The sequence below is a fragment of the Anopheles stephensi genome, chromosome 2 (assembly GCF_013141755.1).
Source record: "Anopheles stephensi strain Indian chromosome 2, UCI_ANSTEP_V1.0, whole genome shotgun sequence".
NCBI lineage: Eukaryota > Metazoa > Arthropoda > Insecta > Diptera > Culicidae > Anopheles > Anopheles stephensi.
In genome coordinates this window covers 79,851,523-79,873,416 of record NC_050202.1, presented here as the reverse complement: position 1 = coordinate 79,873,416, position 21,894 = coordinate 79,851,523, and the positions used below count along the sequence as shown (strand labels likewise).

Below are 21,894 nucleotides of genomic sequence, written 5' to 3'. Positions count from 1 at the left end.
ATCGCAATGGAACGATGCATTGAAGTGATCGAGTAAACGATCATCTGGCTGGTGTTGCGTTGGCCGATGCAATAATTATGTGGCGGTAATGTTGTGTCCATAATGAGCGGAATATGTACAACAGATCTTAAGTGCCATCATCTCTTGGCTCAACTCATAATGTTAAATATAATATCAAAGCGCCTGTGTTAAATTATTTAATTACTAAACAAATTATTACATTACAAAGTTTATAGTAATTCGTACGACAATTAGATCACAAAGAATTAATTGCTAAACAAAACAACTGTCCAGCTAGTTTAAAATATGCCTATCAATATTCTAATTCTACTGCCATGAAAACGAAACGTGCAGTAGCACAGCGCGCGCGGAAAACGTAAACACTCCGCAATGAAGGTCACCACTCCGATTAGTCTTCTATTTCAACCCGAAAATTACCCTCCCCTAACTAGCCGACACCACCGGCAGGCAACCGTGTACACTAATTTTTGCGCAATTTTGCGATCACTGACCGGCAACCAACTGCGTCCTCCCGATGGCCTTCCCGAATCTGTGGCTAACAAAGCGATAATGTTAATTGCCCAATCGCACAGTGCGAGTAATTTATTAACGGTCAAATTGCTCTGCCCGTGTTCGGCAGCTGAGTCTGAGCCATCGCTTCACGTCGCATAAACTGCCAGCCCACAATCTTATGCTGTCCGGCGTAGCTGATAAGCCACGGACAAACGAGAATTTAATGAAACGAGCTTCTTTTGCGGGTGGTTATCACCGAAATTATTCACGCAGTTCAATTTCTAACCGTGAGAAAATGCTGTTGAAACCCGCGCCGGTAATCTACTTTGAGTCGAGATAGTTTGCAAATTGAAGAAAGTTCTGCTACTTTGATCATAATACCCAAAGTACACAGTGCATCATCGGTCATGTATCGTACGCGACATCCTTCATGTCTATCTCAATAGTTTTCCAATTGAACTGCCCACACAAGCTAACAACATCAACATCAAATTAATCAACCGGGCACCGACATAAATCCAACAGCAATCTTCTCAACTCACTATCAACATTAACATGCTCTAAAAATAAAAGACAACCACTACAATCACCGGAACGATCCACAGACACACACGGTCGTAGGACAAATCAATGAAGTGAAGCAAAAAATAACTGTCCCAATGTAAGCGACATTATGTCGTCTCGTAATTTCAGACCCGACAGCAGCAGCATCACCAACTCCAAGCAGCCGTACTATCAGCGAGGCGGGCGCTACAATCAAACGTGCTTCATGAAATCCTTCGCCACCTTTGGCCTTGCGTAAGTTTGCTGCCCAATTCACTCGCAACAAAGAGCGTTCGGTAGCGCACCACCATCCACCGCCCTTGGACATGTTTCTGCACAGGAACAGCTGCAAACACACCCCAAACGGAGAACTATTTGTAAGGAGCGCTCCTTCGAGCGGCGAACATACTTTAGGGAAGTGTCTTTTTTTTTAAGTCAATTTTTGAATGATTTCGAAAGAATGACTATCATCCTGGGATTGTTGCATCATCTTGGGATGCTTCCGAACGTTCACCGTTGTTGCTAGTTGAGATAGGAAGTGGACGCGGGACGGTGATACAGGAATGCCAAAAATGTCCTTCTTTTTTTCTTTTTTTGCTATGGTTGCTCGTTTGTGGTAAAAAATAGAACTTTTTTTTATATTCACTGAATCCAATATTTTTTAACCGCACCAGGGGTTCGGTTATCAATCTACTAATCAAGCATATATAACTCGCTAGTTCGAAGTGTAACTACCAACGTCATAGCCGGTGCGAAGGAAGAACGTGCTATTTGGCACGTTTTTCTTTCACTTGGGTCAGTGCATCATAATGGGCAGAAAATTGGGAGCCTGTATTGCTTTATGCTGCTGATATGCTTCAGGACTCTCGGAATGATAACATTGTGGGTGATGATAACACGAAGCTTAACCGGCGAACTCAGATCTGAGTCGTAGGCGAAACCCCGCCGCGACGACTTGCTGTGACTTGTGCTGTTGGAAGAGGTTGTCTCAATCTCAATGAACTTACTTTTTACTTAAAACAATTTTGAATACTCTCCTTTGCATTAAAAATTAACTTAGGTTTTGTACAATAAAGTAACATTGACGAAGTACTCTCCCAATGCTCTTATGTCAGGATTCAGGAATTGTGCATAAGAAATGCTGAAGGTAATGATAGTTTTAATCTGTACAAAAAATATGTGAATTTTACGCCATTTTATTTTTCTTACAACTATTCTATCAATTGTTCAATATTTTTAAATAATATGCGCCTTTGCTGAACACTTCATTTTATATACTCCAAACCAATATTTCAATCCACAATCTCTCCCACAGTGCGGTGGCGTCCGTTGATAACGAGTACCTCTCGCACACCGCTGCAAACTGATCAATCCGTAACGTCGGGTGCGCAAAACACACGATCATCTACAACCATTCTCGAAACTCGAGCTGATACGCAGTAGCGCTCATCTTCCCTGTGAGCTGCACGATCCCAGCGCGATCAGTCCCTTGGCAGACGACGACCGAACATCCTCCCGACAGGCTCGCAAGAACCGTGGTGCTTACCCGTGAGCTCCCAAGCACCAAGCGAAACAGTGTTCGCGCAGTGTCCTTTCAGTTTATCCCCGTATCTACCGTACAGCTTCTACACGATCCTGCCGAACAAGTGTTTGCCGTGCATCAGTGCGTTCACCAAAGATGCTGTGCTCAGTGTAACCAGTAAATCAGCACCAGGCAAAGGTCTGTAGCCAATACCTCTAGCGACGCCCATGCCCATCGCTTGTCAGTGTACCGGAGCAAACGGAGCGCAGTGATTATCGTGCTGGGAGCACCGATTCCCGACACGGTTCGAACTTCTCCGCTGTGGTTCAGTGCATGCGCGCCAACATCGAGCCAAAGTGTGCTGATTCTTTTGTCCGCATCGTGATTCTGCTGCTGTGGTGTGCACGGAAAGTTTACCGTATCGAACGGCTCCACTGATTGGACGAGAAAGCGAACTGGCCGTCAGCGGTCAGTTATCAACGTCGATAGTGCGAAGAGTTCTCGCCTTCTCCAGCTTCCGAGGCACAAGGTGTGTTGCTGGACGGCGGCACACAGCGAGCGCAAGAGAAGATGCTTAATCCCGTGCTAGGTGCCGTGTCAGCATTCTGACCCAACCATCGACGATTGTACGGCGAGGCAACGTCCTATACAGCTAGTGTCCGTGTATGTGTGTGTGTGCGTGTCCTTCGTGTCCTCAATCTGTTTGGTGTGTTTTTTTTTACCGGAACGAAGGAAACTGCTGTGTTGAGTGGTGGCTGTGGGACACTAAGAACGGTGCGCTCAGATTAAAGCCCGCATCGCAGTGTGAGTGAGCATTCCTTCAGCAGACGAGCAAAAGTGAGAGTGAGTGAAAATCGACAGGCTTATCGACAGTATTGATTGCATCCATTTCGGACATTTCAGCTAGTGAGCTAGTAGTGTACGCGACTTTGTACACTAAGGTACGCTAGGGCAGTGAACAGTGGGCAAATACATACTTACACACTCATCAGCTGAGCCACGACATCGTCCGGTTAAAACATCCGCCACCGAAAAAGAAACCCCACACGCACACACAAAACACAAACATACACAATGGCGTTAGACTTTACGCGCCGTCAGTGGTTGACGCTGATGATTATGGGACTGGCCGACTTTTGTAATGCGATCTGCGTGAGCTTACAAGCACCATTCTTCCCGAACGAGGTACGTAGCACAAAGACGAATGCAATTCCCTAGTAGACGCAAACCTCGCGGACCAGGCATGTTTTGTAAATATACAGCATAGACAAAATGGAACAGTTTATAAATAACTTATCAACAATTATGGACCTTCAATACACATTTGCGAAATAATCTTTAATGATGGATTTGTTAAAGTGATGATGCTTTTCCCGCAAATTACTTCATTTACTACTGCTTCTCTCGAAACAGATGTTTCTAACAGTTTACTGATAAGCTTCTGTGTAGATAGACAACCTTGAAGTAGGTTTTTGATTCACCATCTTGGCAACCCCATCGTCACCACTCTACTGCCAATTACTCAATTACTCTACTACCCTCTCGGGCAGAGTAAAATTTCTTGCAATTCTCATAGAATAATAAAAGATGAAACGGATCCTGAAACAACGAGCATTAAGACTATAGTAGCGTCTTGTAAGAAGTTGTAAAATTCTTTGTAGAATACAATTAAACAAATAAGCTCTCATAGCACTAATTGTTATAATGTCTCCGTAAAGCATAATTGTGAATAATAGCAGAACATTCTATAGCTATTCGACTTCAATTGATGAGAATATTGATCTTCAAACGTTCTGTCTCATCTGTCTTCTGATCTTCCCAATTTCGAATCTGGAACTGAAATTTTTACAAATATAATTGTCTAATGCTCTTAAATGCTAAAATTGTTAAAACTTGGTACATCAAGCGTCTTCCGTGGGAAGCCAAAACCCCCATCAAGATCAATTGTCATCTGAACACACGTTTTCCGCCAAATCTGACATTGAACTGTGTCCAATTTCGCAAACCAACGGGCAGGACGCCCCCGCCAGAATCAAAACCTGGATCAGCGCCACACATATTGATAACAATTCGCAAGTCGTTGAATCATGGCAGTTGTCGATTTATTGGTTCGAAGCGTAAAGCGCTATATAGTCATCCGGGATCGATTAATACTTATGGCGTGGTAAAAGCAGTGTTCCGTGATATATTTACTGGTGACGATGGCGACCGGGGTGTCGCTAGAACGACTCATATTTCTCGATCGCTCGAATGTCACCAACACCGTTATCTAACCGTGTCTGTTGGTTAGGCTACGAGGCGCCTTGCTGATTGATTCCTACTCCGCTCGCCTTGCTATCACACATTCCTTACCCGTTCTGTTTCATCCTACCCCTGCCGTACAGGCTGAATCGAAAGGAGCGACGGCCACCGAGTACGGGCTCGTGTTTGGCATCTTCGAGCTGGTGGTGTTCATCATCTCGCCCATCTACGGCCAGTACATCAACCGGATCGGGCCGAAAGTATTATTCAACAGTGGCATCTTCACCACCGGCACCTCGGCCATCCTGTTCGGGTTGCTGGATCGCGTGCCGGGCCACGTGCCCTTCATAACGCTCGCATTCGTGATACGCATCGTGGAGGCGCTTGGAAATGCCGCCTTTCTGACCGCTTCGTTTGCCATTATTGCCAAAGAGTTCCCGAACAATGTGGCTACCACCTTCGCATCACTGGAAACGTGCTTCGGGCTGGGATTGATCGTTGGACCGATGGTTGGCGGAGCGCTGTACACTGTCGGTGGCTACTATTTACCGTTTGTCGTACTCGGATCGGCTCTCTTCATAACGGCCATCTTGACACTGTGCATTCTGCCAAAGCATCCGAATGAGGAGCCACCGAATCGGGAAAAGTCTGCCTCACTGCTCACCGTGCTGAAGATACCTGGTGTCGTCGTCTGTGCGCTTGCTATCTGTGCCACCAGTGCATCGATCGGATTCCTAAGTGCCACCATGGAACCACACCTGCGACAGTTTGACCTCAGCCCAATTCTTCTTGGTAAGTAGCTCGGATATAAGTAACTTGCCCTCTTCTAAGCTCAAGCGTCAGTTTGAATCGCACTGTGTATTCATTGTCCATGATTGCAGGTGTCGTGTTCGTCATCAATGGAGGAGTGTACGCTCTAACAGCTCCCATCTGGGGCTGGGGTGTGGACAAGTTCCTGAACCCGAAAGTTGTCTCGGCCGTGGGATGCTTCCTGGTTGTCGGTGGGTTCTGCATGGTTGGACCCGCGTCATTCATCCCACTAGACACGTATGTCACACGTTATCTTGCCTGCCTTGTACGGTGAACTTCAACTCTAATCTTCTGTGCGTTTCAGGAACCTTTCATACGTCATTACCGGACTGGTGCTACATGGACTAGGGATTGCAGCGGTGCTTGTTTCCAGCTTCACGGACGCACTGAACATCTCAATGTATGTAGCTACATTTCCATCCCTAGCATGACGGTCAGCTCAATCGATCTCATCTATCTCGATCCACAGCAAAAAAGGACTTCCAGACAACATCGAAACTTACGGACTCATATCGGGTCTGTGGACGTCGACGTTCGCGTTTGGAGCATTCGTTGGACCGTCCGTCAGTGGGTTTCTGTTCGATGCAATTGGGTTCCGCGCATCGACCGTGTTTATCATCGGGCTACAGCTAGTCGTCGGCATCATCACCATTCTGTTCCTCTGTTTCGAACGAACACCAGCGCCCTACAAAGAAATTTCCTCCGCCGAGTCACTGATCAAGCCAACCACCAGCTCACAGGATGGTGATTCGCATAACGAGAGCAGTGCCAGCCGTACCAGCAGTCTCGACATCACCTATCGGGGGTGAGTTGTTTGTGTGCCGCCGCCTGCGAAGGCCGGCTCGGTACGAAACTTACAATACAACAACAACAAAAAACTCATCTTCCTGTTGCTCTCGACCATTCTTACCGCTTGCAGCAACAAGTCGGGATTCTCCGGCAGTCAGAGTTCGCTCATCGGTTCCTGGCGCCCGTCGGTAAACAATCTGCTAATCAGCAACAGCTATCAGAGCAAACAAGGACACTGGGCACGTTCCGTCACGGAGTAAGTAGTCACATGAGGTCAACAAACAAACCTCAGGTCGAGGTGTGGCATTAAATTAGTAACCCGTTACAATGATTTGGGGTTTGTGCTTTTACCTTTCTGCTCCACTCACCAGGCTAGAGACGAACAGCGGCACACAGTACGGAACGCACTACGGAAGCTTTGACGCCCGGCCCGGTTATCACGATACGATGGCCTAGTTGCCACATGCTGCTGTGCATCGTGCGTCCCATGTTCCGGTCAGCGTCGCTGCCGAAGGCTCCGATGCCGGCAACGGCGATGCATGACCTTGCGGATCGGTATTTTCTGCTTGCTGCCTTTGTTTCGCTCACCCAAGCGCACACTATACCTGCCAAAAGACAACCAGCTTAACTAGTTGTAACTACCTCCTGCGTGTCAGAAGCGCACACGTCCTGCGGATGGACAATTTTCTTACGTCGTCACTTACGCTACACGGACGGCACACCATACTCTCTTCAGTCCAGCGATCCTGGAACACTACAACACTCATTCTCCACTAAACGGTCTCACTCAACAGTCGACGGAAAAGCTCCCCTTGCTGACAGACGATATAGCTACAGAGGTGAAACAGACTGTTGGCAGGTTTCAACAGCTATCAGCTTCAACGATAAGACTCTTCCAGGTTTGCAACTGTACGTCAGACCACCCAGCAAATCGTGCCGCCCATTTCACCGCTCATGCGTTCCGAACACGAACAAGATATTCATTTTCGACCTTTATTTTTAATGCAACCCTCTCCTGTGCCAACACTTCCCTGTGCCCCCTTCGCTCTATCCTGTCGCATGCTTAGCGTCGCTTGATTACTCGCTCCTGCCCCTGACCTCTGGTGCCTGCAGTCTGCAATACCATCGTTTTGTATCAGTAGCGTCCAACAGTTGCACAGCTGCGTCTGAGGTAGACACCCTGTCCAAGCAGCCTGACCTGCAGTTGCAATTTGACGCGTACGATCACGACGGTTGGCATGGAGCGAGCGGCAGTGTAATCTAGCATTATGTGTGATGTTGATAAGTTTTGTGCGGTGTGAAATGAGAGTATGTTAGATAAGGCATGTGAGCAAACACACAAGTAGAAAGGAAATAAAATATTGTATTTATAATCAACAGACACGGGTTGGTGTGCAGACGTTGGGTTTCTGTGTGCGAGTGGGTGGTATGGTTGGTTGAGCGAGAAACGAATAATACACTCGAGAAACTTCTTCTTCAGACGAGAAATTCAGACTTGTGAAAGAACGTTACGCAGACAGCGGTAAGGCTTCGAACTGTGCCGGATGATCTCTTCTTTGATGTTGTTTCAATACAAACAAATGCGTTGTAGTAATACCGAGCGCTGACGTCGCCGTAATACCTATTGTCGGTTATTCCTATTGTGACAATGTGCAACCTCATCTGGCTGCAAACATTCTTATCGATGGTTTTCATGTTTTAATCAAACAACATCTCCGCTCAGTCAATCACGTTTCATTAATGGCATTTATTGTTTAAATTTTAACGTTTAATACGTAGCTTACAGCCTCTTTCTCAATGGTCTTTATTAAAATAATGCTTGAAACATCTTTACCGAAACCAGGATCATACTCGCAAACGGTAATTTTAAAAATATTATAGCGTCATCTATGCGTCATCTTAAGTACTACTTTTTAAGAAGCACAAAAATACGTACAACATTAATTCATTCTAGAACTAGACTTAAAGTATTAAATTTCAAACCCTCTCTTGTCTAAAAATAAAGCTTTAAACTCAACATTCGCAAAATTATGAAGATTTTAGAGCAAAGCGAACGTAAACGACAGAATTTAAATTCAAAGCAAAGAAAGCGCCACCTTCATGTCAGCTTATAGAACTAGTTCATCAGAAACATTTTCGCCCGCTTTACAGTACTTGGCCAAAGGTGATAAACGATAAAGCTGATGACTCGCTAATTTAACTTAAAAACTAATTTGCTGAACTAAACTAAACTACAAATCAATAAACATATGCTAAAAACCAACCCAAAAACGTTATATAAAAATCAATTCAACCTTATATTAATTATAACTCGTTGACTAACTTTTAGATTTGCAATCCACATGTTCGTCATCTCACTATTTAAGATGTAAAGTGTACAATTTCTTTATCGGATAAACAATCTTTCTCCTTAACACTACCCAAATACCCATGCGCCGGCTTTCAACAGTAATCGAACGATTTGAAAGCGCAAGTGACGACGAACCGGTCACCCAGGCCTGCCTATCTGCTATCCTACAATCCACAGCTACGCTCAGCCTCGAGACTGGGTAAAAACCATAATCTTTCTCCATTGCATGGTGTCACATTGCTTTTCCGCGTTCACGCAAACATACGCCGCAGCGGGCACACGGCACCACCGTCTGCGCGCTTCCATTCGTTGGTTTGCGTTTGATTCGCGGCGCTGCGTGGCTGCGCAGCGAAAAAGGGCAACTTCGCTGGCTTCGGACCCGGCCCGGTTGCCGATCGCAGCTTAGTAGCGTTCCAGAGCTCGCAGCGCATGGTAGCAGTTGGAGCACCTCTGCGTTCCGTGTTCGTAGCAGTAAGGTAGGGATCGTACACTACCCACAACCGGTTATCGTTTTCCTGCCCACGCCGGGGAGACGAATTTGGCAGTGAGCAGGCGGGTTGGCTGGCTGACTGGCTGGCTGGTGGGTCCGTTGTCGAAGGCGCATGCGTTTTCCCAATGTGAGTGTCAAGTGTCGCGCACAGGCTGGGTGTGTGTTTGCGCAACCCGTAAACTGCAAGACGTTCAAATGTTGGTACGATTGATTCGTGTGTGCAGCCGTTCCACTCGGTTCCACTAAGGTGGGCTAACACAGTGGAAGGTTACTCGGAATATTTGACATCCATGTGATCATTAGTGGCAAAGTGATGGTAAATCGTGATGGCAAAAATATAACGACGAAACAGTCCCGATTTCTACTTTCTTCCGTTAAACATTTGATCCACATTCTAATTCAGGCTAGGGCAGCATCCCGAACTAGATCGTACTCCTAAACGTGTTGCTAATTTGCAACATTCCCAAAGGTGTCACATTTCATGATCGACCAATTTGTTTTCTACACCTTCTTAGATTCTATTTCAAATCCATGATTTGTTTGTACGCCTGGTCCACAATCTTGAAATGTTTCTTCGCGGATTTACGAATTTCTTCTGCTGCATTCATTCGCTTGGTTTGATCGTTTTTCCTCTTCTTTTTTCCCTCGCTTCGTTCGCGTTCGTTTTCGCGAAACTCCTGCGCACCAATACACTCGTACCGGCATCGAACCGTTTCCATCTTGTGTGCGGGACAGTTCACGGCAGGATGGTAATTGTTCGCCCGAAAAGAGCCCCAAGGAAGTGATGTGTGTTGAGTGAAGCGAGAGGAACGCTTTTGCTGGATGCTGGATGGAGTGCGAATTCGCTTCACAAACACTCAATAGGAGCAGTTGGTTTTAAGTGGAAGTGATTTTAGAAAAAAAAAACCGCCAAGTGTCGCCATGTGTAAAAGAAATAAAGTGACAAGGTTTCTTATTCCAAAATTTTATTCTGTTACAATTCTACAGGCAGTGAAACGATTGTTGTGAATTAGCAGTGCAGTGAATTGTGCAACAAATTTGATATAAAACTGTGTACGAAGTGACTGTGAAAAGTTGAAATAATACATAAAAGTTCATCGTCATCCAGCTCCATATAACGGCAGCAACACTGAAGGGTAAGAATGCAAGCAATGGTTTTATAAATTTTAAACATTCTTTAGCAAATATCCACATCCCACTACAGTGCCAACGCAAGTGCAACCCCCCCATATAAAACGGGGTCAGCAAAAAGAAGGAACGGACTTAAACTCATTTAAGCAAGCAAAATCCCCTCCCGGACGGCCTTGTCAGAAGTATAGAAACGAAAGATTTAATCGGCTCCCAACGCCCGCAGTCGCAGCAAGCGACGAACCCCGTGACACCGCACCGGTGAGTCAGCAGCGCTGCGCAGGCTCTCGAATTTGGAAAGGAACTCAACTTTATGACAACCCGTTCCCCTTCTATGTGCGCACACACTGTCAAGAACGCGGGTACGTGTTTGAAGCGAGCGACGAAAATATGTTGTCTTGTTTTTCGCCAATAAATCAAACATTTTAAGCGTTCAAGAATGCAGCCTGTGCCCGAGGGAGAGGGCGCCGGTAAATATGAATATACTTTTAAGCTGTTGTCTAGCTGCTTAAATCTCGCGTTCGAAAGGTCGTCCAAACAACCGAAACTACCGATCGCAAGGTTCCGTTTTCTCACGGACTTCCTCCGTGCCCCGGCCGTTCGAGGTAAACACAGCCACTCGAAATTGAACTTTACTGGCAAAGCGTTTAATGGAAGCCGAGCTCGACCGTCTTTCGTCTCTCGGCCCGACCCACAGCAGAGACGGCCGGCTGCATGTTCACTTGCCCAGCTCGATCTCATCCAAATTAAGAGCGACACAAACAATTATGCAACAATATGCCCGGTAACGGTAACTTTCTCCAAACCGGGATATCAGTGAATCGACCACGATCGACGCTTCCTTCTCCCACTCTTCGAGACCGGGGTGCATCTTCAGTTTAACCCTTCCTCGCAAGCGATCCTCGCAAAACAATCCTCGTAAATCATGACAGCTGAAGTGTTTCGATCCACGAACGCTTGCTGGCTGGCGTAATCGACGTCGAAACGATCGAAAATTAGTGACACAAACAAACGGCACACAAGCTGTCGCAAGATGTGCATCGCATGCACACGCCAACTTTCGGTGTTTTTTGAGAGCTAGTTTCACAAAGCCCAACCGCAGAGACGAGAGCAGGTGCCAACCGAAATGCTATCAAACCAAACAACAACACTTGCTCAACACTTGCTAGCTAATGGTAGCTTTCGGGTGATCTCAGCCCACCTTAATCGTCCATTCTGCCTGGCGCGGAGCAGTGCAGCCTGTAATCAATTGCGTAGTTCGTCTCGCACAGAAGGGCTTTCGTGGGAGTTGGCACACGACACCTCGTGACCCTAGCAGCAGTGAGAAATGTGCGTTGCAATGTGAGAAATGTGATGCATTATTTATTTACCACTGCTCCAGTTTCTGCTCCGTGCGCTGCTTTGCGTTGCGTCCCAGTGAAGAGGCGCGATGTCATCATATAGCACCGTGTGGGACATCCCGCATTGCTGGGCGCGTTAAACGGTTCAACGATAAGGCGGCTCAAATCACTTGCTACCACATTTGACCACATTCGGGCTGGTAATTTCGTGAACGGCCTTGAGCTCGCTAGGCAATCTTCCGTGTCTTCGGTCCGCTGAAGACCGAGGTGCAAATGGCCGGAAAATGTATACAGTACGCCCCGTATCTCGCCCCGTAGGTCATGATCGTTGTTTACGGTAGTGAGACGTTCACGATTCCTCTTCGCTTCGATCTGTTTCAGCTTCTTTGCCGATCAGGAAAGTGTTGCTTTGATTAAACATGCCATTGCCAACGCGAAGCTCACACCGGGTGAATGTGTGGCTTCACGATTGGGTGATACGAATTCGCAGCTAAAATTTCGACACAACATTCCAAAATTTTTGTGCTCCAAGATTGCATCTTATCATCTAATCGACGGTCGCTTGCGTAAAATATTACAACCTTCGTGAAGGTCTTCTTCCGGGTCGGTCTTGTGGTCAGACGCCGAATACAATCATCGAATGTGTGCCCTCGGCTACCTACCGCTTCCTACTTGGCAGGATCAATTTTCGACTCGAACCGGAACACCGATCGTAAGAATCAACACGCAACACGCGTCATATGTCGATCATATTTTGGGGCTTAATAGTTGCTACAACTTTTTTTTTTGTTTCTGTTGATCAACTTGCCATTGATCGTCATTAGTGTTGCGAGCCAGGAAGAGTCAGTCAAACTTCATGACACAGTCCGCTGGCTACACAAACAACACCTTAAGCCCTTCCCTTTCAAGACCTGTGCGAGAAGGGCGAGCTGGGGCAAAGCTGCTTAGAACACAGTTTAATTAGTTTCACCAACGGGGAGGGTGCATTCGGAGCTGGAGCAAAAATGGAGACAAAAATTGTTTTTGCGTGTCGGTCGATTACGTGCTTCAAATGAAGAACTCGTCAACAAACCGATTCTAACTAACGCTTAATAGTTTATAGAGGTGATCCTCCTTTATTTGTCACGCGATGTTTTGAAGTGGATCTCAAACCGCAGGGTATGTTTCGATAAGTATTTTTAAATTTGGACACCATTTAATCTGCGGAAGCAGAATCGAATAGTGGTTTTAATAGGAGTTTAATCATAGAAATAATTAAAACACACTTGTATAAATTTTCTAAGGACTATTCTGGTAAAATACTCATAAAAATAATTAGCAATGGTTATCAACACATGTTTGAGTTCAATAAAATCGTAAAAAAATAGATGATCTCAAAAACCGCCTATCTAATTTTATTGCCTCATTTCAAGTCATTTGAAGGTTATCCCTTTTACGGTATATAACCACAACCCGAATCAGTAAAATTTGTTCACAATAAGATTTTAGTTGAAAATTAAATGAGAATGCACGTGCCATTATGAACAATGTACTTTACAAGGTATTAAGTATTCTACTATAAAATGCTATAAAAACGTTGCCATAAAATTAATTTCATCCCAGTTTTAATTTGTGGAGCATGCGACTCCTCACTAAATGTCTTGTATTTTTAATCAACAAACACTTTTGTCAACCCAAAATTTTATCAGTGTGTCATAAAAAAACTTGCTTAATAGTTATACTCTCTAGATTACACAAAAAAAACCACTGAGTGTACCACTCGACGGTCAACCTTCAACGACCGTTGCAAACATTCGAACCGGTCGCTCGTTCCCATCCCATCTACGGCGTACGTGAAACGAATTATCATTCAAATATTGGCGCACTTGTTTATCACATTTCCATCCCGCCAAAGTGCGGGTTAAGTGCTCGAACGACAATAACTGACCCTCCCGGCACCGTCCGCCGGCTCACCGAGCTCCACATCGTTCGCCATTAATTAATTGCAACCGGTCATCGGACAATTATCGCTCGCTCAGCCAAACACGAGGTTCGATTTTCCTTCGAGCGACAAATAGAAAAGCGACCTTCACAGTTCGCACACATAATGCGCATCGTCCTTCATCATCACCCGCAGCATCATTTGCGTTTGATTGATCGATTTGTCCGGTAACTGGTGGTTTGTTGCGGAGGTTGAGCAATTGAGCCTCCGTTTTACCTTCCCGCAACACATCGTGGAGGAAAGCGAAAGTTTTTTTCCCCCATCACCCGGTGTACCCACCTCGCGGGCAGCATCGTTTACCCCTCCCCCATCCGAAGGGGAAAGGTGCGACTTTCGACGAGCGAAAGGTTGGCTGGAAGCCTTCCAAAAGTGCACACGAATTCGGTTCGATTTCCTTCCCTTCGGAAGCAAATGACCTTACTGCACAATGCATTTCAGTTGCTGTGGGCAACCACGCAGCAGCACGAATCAATTTTCATCCTCCGAAGCTCAGATCGGTGACGAAATTTGAGCTGCTTTACAGTGGAAGCAACATCGATCGTCAGCTTGCGTATCACGAATGTCACCAGACAACATTTTCCAACTCCGTGCGTGAGTGTGCGGTTTTGTCTTGTTTTTATTTGTTCCTCGCCGTGTCCGCAGGGAAGAGTTGTTTTTTTATGTAAACCAAACCCACCCATTATCGCGTTTGATAGAAAACAAAGTTGTTTGTACAATTAACAGTATCTCGAAAAAGCACTCACACACGCATGCTTGTGCCGCTAGCGGCAAAAACCTGCTTCAGAGCATAAAAGCAGCATTGCAATAAATAAAAACGGAAACGGACTAAGTAAAATTAAATTCATGTCCCGGCTCTACCCACGGACGGTTCGTTCCTGCTGGGGCGGTCAAAGTGACAGGTTCGGATGTTTTTTCGGCGGGGGAAAGAAATAAAACACCGATGCCGAAAGAAAGTTCCCATTCCGTTCCCTCCTCTCGGTCTGGTCCACACGAGTCGGCGAGATCGCCCAGCAGCAGTGCTCGAGGAAAGCGAAAGTTCGACCCGAAAGATGGGTACCCGAAATTCCGGTGCACACAATCACTTCTCGAATTTCTCGCACCGGGAATGCAGAAACCGAACGCTTATTGGGAACATTATTTATTGGGACAGTAAATTATTGCTTATGATGGATGTGGCTTTGTGGCGCGTACGGTGTAACACATCCTCCGATCTGTTTCGCCATCTAAAGCAATCGCAAATTTGGTGAACAAAACGATGGTTTAAACTCTCGCACAAATCAACATTTGCTTCAGCCAATTGTCCAAAATAATTCGTTCGCGGAAGTTTTGCTCAATTTCAGCAGACACATCGCAAAATACTCATGATCGAAACTCATGATCGGTTTCACTTTTCGTGTAAGTTAAAGTTCAATTGCAAAACAATCACAATTTCGCACATTTATGACCGAAATTGGCTTTACGGCAGAGGTTCAATTTACCGCTCCGTTTACCGTGTGTGCCGGTAGTATTTGCTCTTTTGCAAAACTACCTTTCTGCCGGCAGCGATTTAAACGATAAAGCTCCGCACGCAGAAGTTAATAAACGTCCTTCGGCGTATGGGTTTCTTATTGCTCCTGCCTTGTCTTTCCTTAACCAACGCGGGAGGGAGGATTAATAACAGCAAAGCCCGAGAAGTATCGGTACTAAACAGTTAAATTCAATTAGCCCACTACCGACCGGGCTCGGGCCAAGGCTAAATTGTGGCGAACGCGAACACAAAACAACCATCCATCCACCTGAAGCAATCTACACGTCCCGTCGAGGAAGAAGGTAGAAAAAAACTCTTGTTGATGGAAATTAATGATTAAATGAAAAAAAAACACACAGAAGGTTCAAATAATGTCAACCTAAGTGGGTATGTTGCGGGATAAGTCGATAGGATCGGGAGGGGGGGGAAGGATGCTGGCGTAATGGCGAGGGTCGACGGTGTCCCTGAAGCAAGATGCATTGGGTACGGTGCATGCTGCGCTGCAGTTATGCTGATGAACCGACACAACCGATCGATCTGATCGCATAGCTGGATGCATCGAGCGTGTGTGTATGTGTGTGTGTGAGAGTGATATGTTGCGAAACATGCTTGAATGCATTATTGATCGTGCTGATTGAAGCCAAACCTTCACGGATGGTTGTAGCTGCTTTTCGCACGTAACAGTGTCAATAGTGTCAATAAGGACAGGCATGTGAAGGTGAAAAGAAAACAAATGCTTAACATGTTTTCCTATTATATGAGTTTCAAAAATTAAAAATTATGTTGAGTTTCGTAAATATAGGAAAATTTTAATATTTAAGTAAACTCAGACATTCACAGATTCCTTGGAAAAGTAACTTTAATCTTTCGAAATGCTTCAGTCGGAGTAAAGCTTATTACCCATGATTAGTAATTAACTCCTATAGAGTGCTTGTCGAGCTTACCGGATTAGTTAGAAAAACAAATGCCAATATCACATCCCAGATACAGAGGAGCAGGAAACTCAAAAGGTCATATCTTAGAAGCACAAATCTCGGTCCAAGGAGGATCATCTATAACTTGGAAAAAAAACTCTCGTATCATCTTCAACAAGTCAATCTGCCCCTAGCGTCAACTAGCCACACATTAATCATTGCTTGGTTACGTCATGAGAATGATACCCTATCATTCTGCAAAGTTCTCAAAAGCCACCAACAATAGAAACATATTATTTTACGAAAACTCTCTGCTACGACATGAGGCACAATGCAGCTCAGACTTCTTTATAGTTACGCTCAGCAAATTTTGACAGTCTTAGCCTAGGCTAAATATCATTCCAAATTGCCTCAGTTCGATGATATTCAGAAGCCTCATATACCTCATGCAACATCTCCTCTAAGTCAATGTAATAGACGATACCGCTAACATACATTACAGCACTCGAACGACGCTTCCACCATCTTGTCTGCACATTTATAAACTTTCAATTTAATAATACATCACCTTGTGTAATGCAACATTCACCGGTTATCAGGTAACGTCTCCGTAAACATCCACTAGGAAGCTCCTAGGTAAATAGGCTTACCCAGCATCAACTTTCCTTTCGGGCCGGCAATCGATGACGAGCGCACGGGTCCATTTTTCATCGCACAGCATGCGCTCGCAACCAACCGGCGTAATACGGCAGCGGCCAACAGCTGCTCCTCATTTCCCTACGGAACACTCTAATTGCTTTCGAAATGCTCATCAACCGTCATCAGCATATGTCAAATCGGGTGAAAACACATCCCCACCGGCTCCCCGTACCCCCTCCAAATGCCAGTGTCATGATCGCATTAGCTCGAGTTAGACAGCTTAGGAGGTTGTACGCGCCGTGCATCTAATTTATCTTACCCTTACGATAGTATCGTCCCGCTCTCGCTGGGGTCCACGGCGACAAGGTTGCACGCGCGGTACAAGATGTGTTGAAATTTGAAATTAAAAGCAAACCCGACCGACGACAACTTACCCCGGCTCCTCCGAACTCACCCGGCCAGCGCAGGGTGTGCGCTTTTAAAAGGTGACCTGCGACAACCGTCCCCACCACCACGTTCGCCCACCCACCTGTGTCACCTGGCTGGCGCCCGAAAGTGGTCACGTGCCTACCGCGCACTACATTCCGGTGCCAATTAACCAAGAATCAACTCGCACAAACACAAGCAAGTAAAGCGGGCGCAGAAAATGGTCTAAATGGCTCGAGAAGATTTGCCAAACATTTGGTTCCGAAAGCGTACAGTCCCGGTGTTGTGTGCCACTGGCAAAATAACTCCGAGCGCCCTTCGAGGGGTCCTCCTCCACCGACAAGCCCTGTTTCCTTTTGCGGGTGGCTTATTCAAGCTTATTAGGTGGGATAAGTGGTGGGCAAGTTACTGGCGGACAGGTTTTGCTAGCAAAGAAAAGCGAAACCCCGGTATCAATTACACGAGGGTGACGAGGGTTTCCAGCGTTCCCGACTTTCGTTGCACAATCGTTGCACCGGGAACGGTGGTAGAACGTGGCCCAGTGCCACCTGCCAGCGTCGGTTGCTCGCTTTATTTTTGCTCGCTCCATGCTCCGACTCCAACTGTCAGCTGATGTGTTGCAACGTATCGATAAGGCTGAGGAATGTGGACATGGTTGATTTATGCTACGATTTATTTATTCATTGATTCAATTAGCAGGACCCGGTGTGATGGAGGTTGATGCAATGAACATTGGTAACATATTTCGATCCTGTATGCTTGTGTTAAGGAGCGAATGAGCTAAAGGAAGGAAATCTTTCCCATCTGTTCGGTGTTTTGTGAGTATAGCCAAATGATGATAGTTTTTGATGTACTTCGATGATAATTTGCTTATTCATGTCCCGGAACAGGGGAAGCTAGGTATAAACAGTTTTAACAACCTTCCCAATTCAAAGCACCTAGTTAATTTAAACGGCTCTCTTAAGTACAGCTTGTATGAGAAAAGATTTTTAATTAATATCAGACCTAATCTAAGGTCCTATCTCGAATAAACTAAACGTCTTCAGCTATCCACCCAACCGACGAAATTGTCAAATTAATAAAGCAATTATACAACTTCTCTATTATCACCCCCTAAACATCAGCCACACAATAACCAATAAGCTCGGAAATTCGCATACATTTTATCGCTACACACCTGTTTGCAACCGCAGCATTCCGGCCGATACGATCGACCGAACGCAACACCACCGATTATTGCACAACAAATTAATAACAGCTCCTCGAAGACGTGGTGGTGATGACGAGTTTTCTCCGACAAGGATTTCCAGACCAGACCAAAAGTGGCAACATCCCCTACCCGCACCGTCCGAGCGTGGTAGTAAAACCCGAACACACGCAAAACCCCGCTTACTCACCACAACCACACTCACACGACAGTGAATTCCACCCACCTACCAGATTCCTTGACGTTCGGCACCGGTTTTCTCAATAATCGGGAGCGTATGCATTGAATATTCAAATTGTGCGAGACGGCGTATCGTAAGCGAAATGCGTCGCCAATCGGCCTCAGCTAAAAAGATCCAGCTCACGTGGGGATTTCTAGACTGTGCGTGGCGCTATGAGCGAGAGCAGTTTCTCATTCTACCTGGTTGATGATCACTCGATCAGCGAGTTTGAACATCACACCTCTCAATACAACCCTAATCGAGACGAATCTGCATAAAGCGCCAAAGCGCGATCCGACGCCAAAGTCTTGAAGGTCGTTCAGCCATTTTGAGGGGGGTAAACATCGTTCCGAAAGCTGCCTTTTTTGCCTCTTTTTGTGGAACTCATTTCTGTTCTATCTCTTCAACCAGGCAGAATCGCTTTGAAGAGAAGAGATTTTTTGTTTAATGTCTTTTGCCATGTTTCGAACACGGATGTTCGCTAACGTTCGTTGACCAGGCGCGCTGGTCAAACATTAGGGTAATTATTCGACGACATTCTAGAACTACGGACATCAACACAAACGAAACCACTGTAGAGTAATGTCCCTCAGCAACAGGGCGTTTGGTATTCGTTCTCGGCTAGCGAACCAACATTATTGCCGTTAAGCCTGTAATCAGTTGAACCAGCTCATGCAGTGAAACTCATTTCATCTCATCAGTGCGCCCGTTTGTCTTGGGAAAGGAACAACACACATCTAAGACGAATGAACGATTTCGTGGATTTTCTCACCAACTGAAGAGGACGGACCAAAACTTCATTCCAGAAGTAGCAGTATCAGCTAACTGTACAAACACCTTTTCGATTGGATTTTTCAAACCCCCGTCCGAAGTTTGGCAATCGAACAAGGAAAAGCGCAATTTTCTTCTTCCCCCTTCACAAAACTAGACCACGTTGTTGGCGGACATGAATGAAACACTTCGACACTTTTGAAGTCGTCAGATGAGTTTGCACAACTACCGCGGTGGCTACGCTTTATCTCTTTCCTTTCTGCCCTTCGTTTGTTTAATTTAATAACCAATCCATTACTGAATCGCAAGTTTTGCGAATCGGTAGACGTATTGGTTTGGTTCCAACCGGTTTTTCTTTTTTCGCTGCTCGTTGTCCTCTGTTTGGGAGTTCACAAATGGGAGCTCCTACGGAGGGCGGAATCGCACTTAACGACGCACAGCTGGCCGTTGAATGCCTCCAACGCAACACGGGTCGAATCGATCAGCATGAGTAAGGGATTTTTCGGATGATCGGTACACGACCTGTTATGGGCGGTCAGTGTGTGTGTGTGTGTGTGCGCACACCGTTACCCGTAGAACCGTAGGCCTGTGACCTTTATATGAATCAGAATTAGAAGGCATTTTTATGCTAGCCATCTGAACCTATCCTCTCGATGTACAGTTATGCGTCCTGCAACCCGAAACAAGGCGGGTAGATCTTTACACCGGACACCGGAAGAGAGGTGATAGTGCGGTGAAAGGTAAAGGAGGGAATCATAAAAATGCCTCCCCAAACACACGGGGTAAACGCACTTGCGACCAAAGCTGGGAGTGGTAGTACAACAGCAGCAACAACAACAAAAAGGCAGCCAGCGTTCCCCTATGCGATCGAGTGTGTGTGGCAGTATTCAAATGAGCCAGCGCCAATCCGGCTTCCCGATGGTTGATTCCGTTGGATGATTATGATCATCGACGGCGACAGTGAAGACGATCACCCGTATCGATGACGCTTTCTGACGGCTATCGTTCGATCGTGCTAAGATCTGCTCTTCCCGGGAGAGAGAGAAATTTCCGAAGCAGATGAGTCCGGCCAGAGAGACCAACCGAAGCCAATCGGAAAGGGTCACCAGTCGAGATGCAAACAAATCAACGTCGGATAAGATTTTGCACCGTACGCCGCTCGCGTCTAGGAGAGGAACACGGTCGAGTGGGTGCCTCGATCGCACAACATAATTCCCCCTGGTCCGAGAGAAACGGGATTCCGTTAAGATTTTACATTCGGTGCCCCAAACTGGTGCCATGTTGCCTGTGGATGTCAAAAGGTGAGGGACAACACCGGATGGAAGCTGGCGAAGGAGAAATGTTGACATTCCTGACGGTGCCACCACACGGTTGAAGATGGTGGTTTCAATCGGTATGTGGAACTCGACACGACGCATCTTCGTTATTGCATCACCAGAATTGATGACCTTCTTCTCGTTTGTTCGGAGCTTCGGAGGTCCACTTGGTTGGTGTGGTGGTGAAATTTTATTTTCAAACTTATGATACCGAATTTACATGAATGAAATGCATGAGGTTTATAGCGGTGAATTCAAAAGCTTATTAATAGCATACAAATATTTACATTATTTTGATGAAAAGGGTTAAAGAGATCATTTAACAGAAAAATACAATAAGTTGTTATAACGATTGAAACCATCCCCCATACGAATCAGTTACTTATTATTTTTAATTTCTTCAGTAAACATCTTGAGCCTCTTGAGCTTCCAGATTCGGATATTCAAACCAATACATTCCTAAGTACTTGAGCGCGATTTATCCGTTACCTACTGTACGATATAAATCACGCCGATACGACACACCTAATTAAGTAACAATTCATTTCCAATCGACTTCATTTAAGGAACAATTGTTTCTTCTAGAACCATTCTCCATTCACTTTGCATGCCATATTCATACCCGGTCTTTATTTTCTTTTCCCACTTTCAGCCCTCCCGTTCGATGACTTCTGCCACAGCATGATCCCATGTCTGTTGGGTTAAAATACATTCCGTAAGTACCGGCACGCCAGAACCAAACTTCCTGTCTCCGTGCGGTCCACGTTCGTCCAAGCAAACAGACACGGTGGCCACCACCAGCAGTCAAAAAAGGGGAAAAATTAATTCGCTGCAGAACGAACGCAATATTATTTTACGTTTATTAGCCATCCGCTGTCCACCGTCTCTGCGACCCTCCCTAATGCCCCAACACCGTACGCCGATCGAACGTTCTTCACTCCAGCTCTTCCACTCGACGGCTTCACCAATAAATCAACACTTCTATTCAGATGGAATGCTCAAACGCTCGTCAATACCGGGGGATGATGTAATGGTGCTCCGACGGTGCTCCGAAACGGACAGCACGTTGCACGTTAGTGCCATCGGTTGTGTTGTTCCTTCTTGCCGGTGGATCCCTCGTTCTCTTTTCCGCCGTTGCGTCTTGCAACCGAAAATCGCAGACGTTGCGTTTCAAATTCGTCTCGAAT

General features: G+C 45.9%; 2 protein-coding genes across 5 annotated transcripts in view; both read left to right on the top strand.

The window, feature by feature from the left end:
* The first annotated feature begins 2,356 nt into the window (after positions 1-2,356).
* On the top strand, positions 2,357-7,799 carry LOC118505475 (MFS-type transporter SLC18B1-like). The gene is made up of 8 exons (XM_036041288.1): positions 2,357-3,421; positions 3,482-3,763; positions 4,963-5,611; positions 5,701-5,866; positions 5,934-6,029; positions 6,099-6,434; positions 6,549-6,674; positions 6,790-7,799. The coding sequence occupies exons 2-8, from the start codon at positions 3,653-3,655 to the stop codon at positions 6,872-6,874; spliced, it is 1,569 nt and encodes a 522-aa protein (XP_035897181.1). The 5' UTR covers positions 2,357-3,421; positions 3,482-3,652; the 3' UTR covers positions 6,875-7,799.
* A 1,316-nt stretch (positions 7,800-9,115) lies between these two features.
* LOC118505465 overlaps positions 9,116-21,894 on the top strand; it is a 36,882-nt gene continuing 24,103 nt past the window's right edge. For 2 of the 4 annotated variants that reach the window (XM_036041274.1, XM_036041270.1), the window contains exons 1-3: positions 9,116-9,244; positions 10,246-10,394; positions 21,360-21,422. The gene's annotated coding sequence lies outside the window, so the exon portion shown is untranslated. The other 2 variants (XM_036041271.1, XM_036041272.1) reach the window with 2 other exon arrangements.